This window comes from Lutra lutra, chromosome 7 (assembly GCF_902655055.1).
Source record: "Lutra lutra chromosome 7, mLutLut1.2, whole genome shotgun sequence".
In the NCBI taxonomy this organism is placed as follows: domain Eukaryota; kingdom Metazoa; phylum Chordata; class Mammalia; order Carnivora; family Mustelidae; genus Lutra; species Lutra lutra.
This window is the reverse complement of record NC_062284.1, coordinates 160,770-166,769: the sequence shown is the minus strand read 5'-3', so window position 1 is coordinate 166,769 and position 6,000 is coordinate 160,770. Positions and strand designations below refer to the sequence as shown.

The window sequence follows — 6,000 nt, the reverse complement described above, 5'->3', positions numbered from 1 at the left end:
ATGCACACTTTATGTTCCATAATTATTTGCTTGGATTTTAAAGTGCCCAACAAATTTCTCACTATGCCTTTCACGTACAAGCAATCACAACGAGTGGTCCTTTCCCCAGACTGTGTCCATCACCACTATTCTCGTGGTTATTGATAGAACTCCTGGGAGAGGTCCGGGAATTGTAATTATGCTTGCTGATGGGGCTGACGCCACCCAGGTTTCCCCCAAAAGGTCCTGTGCCCTCCTGCCGTGATTCAGCCAAGCTGCTTCCAGTCCCCTAGCTGTGAAAGTGCAGTAACACTTGCCTTGCTCAGATGCTGTCCTGCTGAGCTGTGTGAGTGTCTATGCGCCCCATCTGCTGAGCGGAGCGAACAGAAGTGTGCAGCGAAGGGACCACACGCACTTTCCTTCCAGTGCAGGAGTGTCAGTGGGGACTCACCCGACCCCTCTCTGTGGCCCCAGCAGAGCAGCATCATTGGGCTTTGTCTCCATGTTCCTGGCTGTACTTAGACCGAGGGGAGAATTCTTACCTGAACTTAACCATTGTAACATTCTTTACAACCAGGTTTTTTTTTTAATCAGACTTTCTGGGTCTGGAGCTTGGTGTGAAATTCCTGATCATGAGGAGTCTTAGAAGTGTGAAAAATCAGCGAAACGCTCTGCCACGTAAGTTTAAAGTCAGTTCGCCTGAACCTCTTCAGCCAAACGAAGCTTTCTAATCAATTATGAACAGAGAGAATGAAATGCAGGGTCGGGAGGGATTGCAGATGGCACACCAGCAGTCTGCCCGGGCCAGTGGCTGCATTTCTGTTGCATGGAGTCATCAATCTTTACAGACGTTCATGGACGGGCACGTGGTGGGGGGGGGTGCACCGTTTACAGATGCTCATGGTCTGGCATACGGTGGGGGGCACCGCTTACAGACACTCATGGTCCAGCACACGAGGGGGGGCACCGCTTACAGACACTCATGGTCCAGCACACGAGGGGGGGGCACCGCTTACAGACGCTCATGGTCCGGCACACGGGGTGGGGCACGGCCTGCGCCGAGACGGCTGCGTGTCATATCTGCGGGCGCCTGAAGGAGGGTCCGGACTGGGCCCCCCCGGTCCCCACGCTTGGCTTCAGGGACTGGGGAGCGGACAGGCGTCCCCCCCACCACGTCCTCGCGCTTCAACCCGCGCCCTGGTTCCTCCGCTGTTGTCCTGAGGACAGGGAAGGACTTCCTCCTATTGGCGGGGCGCAGACTGGCCCCGTCGCCCCCGGAGCGGCACACAGCGCGGACGTTAATCAGTGATGGTGACCACAGGTAGTTGGGGGCCTGCCCAGGTCGCCGGAGGCCAGATGAGGGACCGGCCAGCTGCTCCAGGCCCCGTCTCCCCCTTCCCGGGATTGAGGGCTTGGCTGCAGCCGCCGGCATTGGGGCGCGGAGTCCGGCCAGTTAAGGGGCGGGGCCAGGCGCGGAAAAGGCGGAGCTCTGGCTCTAGGCTAACTTCTAAGCCAAGAGGCCAAAGGTGGGCTGGGGAAAACGGAGGCGGAGCTACGGGCGAGCGGGCGGGGCCAATGAGAAGGGGCGGGAAAGGGGCGGGACCAGGCGCGCGAGCCCTCTCAAGCGCCGGGAGCCTCCTCACGCGCGCGGAGTCTCCTCAGGCGCCGCGAGCCGGTGGAAGCCCTGCAGGCTGAGGTGGCCGCGCTGGCACCGGACTGAGGCGCGCTCGCGGAGCAGCCCCTCCGAGGCGGCGTCCGTTCTCCGTCGGCTCCTGCCCCTCCCCGGGTTTCCGCCCGCTGGGGCCCGAGTTCCTTTCCCGCGCGGCCGTCGTGAGGTTGCCGCCGGCGTTCCCGCGCGGGGCCAGGCGATGTCTGCGTGGGGGTCCCGGCCCGCGGTCCTCGGCCTCGGGTCCCGCCCGCTCCGCCTCCTCCTCCTCTTTCAGCTGGTCGCGGGGCGCTGGGGCCCGGCCGGCGCGGGGGGCGTTGCGCCTGGAGGTGAGGCTGGGCGGCCGGGGGTCCCGGGATTGCGGGGCGGCGGGGTGCGCGGCGCAGAAGGGTCAGGGGCGCGGGGCGGCGGGGCCCGGGGGGAGCGCAGAAGGGGCGGGGGTCGCGAGGTCCGGGGCCCGGGGATGCGAGGGGCCGGGGGGAGCGCAGAAGGGGCGGGGTCGCGGGGTCCAGGGACCGGCAGGTACGCGGCGGCCCGGGGCGCGGGGCGGCTCGCGCAGGGCCCCAGCTGCGGCTCGCGCTGAGCGGCTCGGTGCCGAGGCCGGTTCGGACCTTCCGCGGGCTCGAGCGGGGGCTCAGGCCGCGCGCCCAGCTGGTTGGCTCAGACTCCGGGAGGCCGCTTGGGGCTGTGTCCCGTGACCCGCGTCACCGGAGACCGCTGGTTGACACCGGGGACGCGGCCTCCACCTTTCGGGGTCCCAGAGGCCACTGGGACCCGCGGGGCCCGCCGTCCGCGCCCACGTCGCTCCGGTGCTCACAGGCGTGCGGCCGCTCGCCCGCCCCGTCCGCCGTCGCCCCGCGGGGCAGCTGTTCCTTGGGCCGTGCCGGCCGCTGCCCGCCGGTGGTCCCGAGAGCCGCGTTGGGGCCGGGATAGAAGCAGCGGCACAAGGAGAGCGTCTCCAGCTTCCGGGCGTGGGGACACTCCGGGCCGCGCTCTCTGATCCCGAAGCCCGCGCCGCTTCGCAGCCCCGCGGCGCGCTCCCGGCGCAGGAGCGGGAGGACAAGGGCCGGGTTCGCGCCGGTGCGCGGCTCCCGGGAGTCCGTGCTGACCGCCGGCCGTCGTCAGGAGCCAGCGGGACCTGGCCGCGCCCCCGTGAGCGGTGGCTTCCGCTCCCGAGGCTCGAGCGGCTCCGCGCAGGCGGGACGCGTGTGGGGACGCGGGAAGGACGGCGGCTGGCGCTCCCGCGGGGACCCCCGTGCCGGGACTGTCGTGACGAAGGCGCTGCGGCGCTGGCAGGCGGCGACCCGGGGTCGCGCGACGACCCCGCCGTGTCCACGGTGCTCGGCCTCCTTGGGGACCGAGCTGTCCTCCACGTGGTCCTCCGGACTCCGTCGTGCGCCCGAGGCCGGTGCGGTGCCGGCCAGACCCGAGGGCCACAGGCCCCGCACCCTGACGCGCTGGAGGCGAGCGCTCGGTGGCGGCGGCAGCCGTGTGCCCCGCGTGGCGCGCAGGGTCCTGGTGGCGCAGCCAGGCTGGCCCAGTGTGGCCCGAAGCCCGCCCTTGAAGCAACGTCACGTTCTGTCGCGTTTGTTACCTCTTTGCCCACGGGAGCTCCTCAGGACCTGGGCCTCGTTTTCGGGGTTCATTTCAGTTCGCGTGTCTGCGGAGTGTCAGGTGTGCCGCACGGTGACTCAGTGCTCGGGTGACCCCGTCAGCGGCCCCCCGCCGGCCCCTGCTCTGTGGACCGCCGTGGTCCTCCGTCGTGCCGAGAAGAGCTGGGACGCGGCTCGGAGCCGGCGTGTCGCGGGCCTCCGGGGAAAGCTCTGGGCAGGACGCCAGAGCCGTAGCCTCTCCGGACCCTGAAACGAGCGGTCGCGTGGCTTCCCGCTGCGGCGCCGCCACCCCGAGACCGTGTGCGCTCGCGGTGCGTGGTCACGCGAGAACAAAGCGAAACTGTGCCCGACGGGGGTGCACGCTGGCTCGAGTGTCGCAGGGGCTTGGGCCCCGCCTCCAGCACCCTCGGACGCTGCTGCCCGCCGGCTGGATGCTTGACCCTAACCCTAACCCTAACTGAGAGGGCGGCCGCGGATGCTTCGGTCCCTTCAGCCGTCATCGCTTCAGTATTACATTTCGTCGTTTTCATATTTATCTTAGAACTCGGTGTTACTTTCCTCACAAACGATCCTACTCGTCGATTAGAGGGAGCGCCAGTGGGGAGGGGGCAGAGCGAGACAGAGAAGCGGCCTCGGCTGAACAGGGAGCCTGTTGGGGACCTGACCCTGGGATCTGCATCGCCCACTGACCCTGGGATCTGCGTTGCGGACTGACCCTGGGATCTGCGTCGCTGACCGAGCTGTCCGGGCGCCCCCGATACAATCTTAGGATGTTCACTTGTTTCTTAGGGTTTTCTGCGACCAGCCCTCAGGGGAAGAAAGGAAGTCTAGTCCCCCAGCGGCCGTACCTACTGGCCGGCGGGAAACTGCAGAGTTTGAAGTGGCTCAAGAGGCAGCTTTGTCCGCTCTAAAGAATAACGGGGCGCCTGGCCGGCTCAGCCGGGACAGCGGGTGGCTCTTGACCTCGGGGTCACGAGTTCAAGGCCCACAGCTGGGGTGTAGAGATTAAGAAAAATAAATTAAGAACTTAAAAAGGATGGGCTCCTGGGTGGCTGAGTGGGTTAAAGCCGCTGCCTTCGGCTCAGGTCATGATCTCAGGGTCCTGGGATCGAGCCCCGCATCGGGCTCTCTGCTCAGCAGGGAGCCTGCTTCCCTCTCTCTCTCTCTCTGCCTGCCTCTCCGTCTACTTGTGATCTCTCTCTGTCAAATAAATAAATAAAAATCTTAAAAAAAAAAAGAACTTAAAAAGGAGAATAATTAGTACATTAAGATAATACCAGCCTTTTTAGCGGAACTGACCACGATTGCGGCGGCGATGTACGCGAGTCAGTCGTTGGTCAGTTATACTTCTCGGCTGTGGGACCTTCGAAGAGCTTGAAACTTAATTTTTAGTATATGTGGTAAGAAGTTCTGTCATGCAAAGGGGAGTAAAATAGTTGTTTCAGGGAAAACAAGGGCTGTGAAGGATTTTTTTTTTCTTGTCACCTTTAGTTTTTCTACTCACATTTTCAGAAGCTAGTGGGAATACGCACATAGTGCCGTCCTCTCTCCTTCTGTGACGGCGTCCACAAGAGTCTCTGGGTGCCTCAGGTCCTCAGGCAGGCCTTCCGCATTACTTCAAATTACACGTTAAACGCAGTCGTGCTCTGTGAGCTCGCCTGTGAGCACCTGGCAGGCCGGGTCCGTCTGTGCATTTCCTGGTGAACCCGATTTACTAATGTAGCAATGGAACTTTGAAAGGTTTTCAGTCATTGGTCAGAATAGAGTTTTTTTTTCATCCTGTAATCTACAAATTAGATCTAGCAGGTAATTTTTTATAATTAGGATATGACTTTTTAGCACAGTAATTTCAGTACAGAACATTTTTCTTCTAATAGTAGTCTTTTCCCTTAAGAAGTGAAATTATTTTTCTCAGATGTAATTTTAAGTTAATATTCAATAAGCATGTCTTGCTTATGAGTTGGCAAATTTGGAATAGTTGTGAAAAAAGTTTCTAACTTGTTTGTCTAGAAGTCTACGCTCCAGAACAGCATGGGTATAGTTTTAAAATGACAGTAGGATAGAGGAGATTACTTTAGCGATCCTTTTCTGCTCTTCAACTAAAATGTTCATTTAAAGGATCTGTTTCCATTTTAGGGATTACATGATATTTTCTCCTGTGTTTAATTCAGAAAACTTATCTTTTTTCCCTCTTAAGTAGAATTATAAAACCCCCCCTTTTTTAAAAAAAAAATTTTATTTATTTATTTATTTATTTGAGAGAGAGAGAGAGAGAGAGAACATGAGAGAGATCAGTGGGGAGAAGCAGACTCCCTGCCGAGCAGGGAGCCCGATGTGGGACTCAATCCCAGGACTCCAGGATCATGACCTGAGCCGAAGGCAGTCACTTAACCAACTGTGCCACCCAGGCACCCTATAAAACCCTTTTACTAGTAAAAAGAGCAATTAAATATAAATATTTGAATTCTGACAAAAGAGATAGCATGAACTTTTTTTTTTTTTTGAAGCATGTCATCTACTATGTTTTGACAGTCACACAAATATTTACACCAAAGTGTGATAGGGGCTTTAATAGAAATATGACAGGAATAACAGAACGGCCAGGAAAGCATGGTCAGTTCTCTACAAAACATTCCCTCCACCTCTGGGCCTTAGAGGCCTGGTTCTCGCTCAAGGAAATGGGTTCCTCTGTCATCCTGTCCAATGCCGCTTACTTGTACACTGTCCCATACGGCAGACCTG

The 6,000-nt window shown here is 59.6% G+C and overlaps 1 protein-coding gene across 4 annotated transcripts in view; it reads left to right on the top strand.

Annotated features, from left to right (window-relative positions):
* The first annotated feature begins 1,554 nt into the window (after positions 1 to 1,554).
* The window catches only part of CHRNA5 (cholinergic receptor nicotinic alpha 5 subunit), a 41,625-nt gene continuing 37,179 nt past the window's right edge, over positions 1,555 to 6,000 (top strand). The window contains exon 1 of one of the 4 annotated variants that reach the window (XM_047737899.1): positions 1,555 to 1,974. In XM_047737899.1, coding sequence (XP_047593855.1) covers positions 1,848 to 1,974 — 127 coding nt within the window. In that variant the 5' untranslated portion in view covers positions 1,555 to 1,847. Of the gene's footprint in view, positions 1,975 to 2,609; positions 2,805 to 3,268; positions 3,320 to 6,000 lie in introns of those variants that run through there. The other 3 variants (XM_047737897.1, XM_047737900.1, XM_047737902.1) reach the window with 3 other exon arrangements.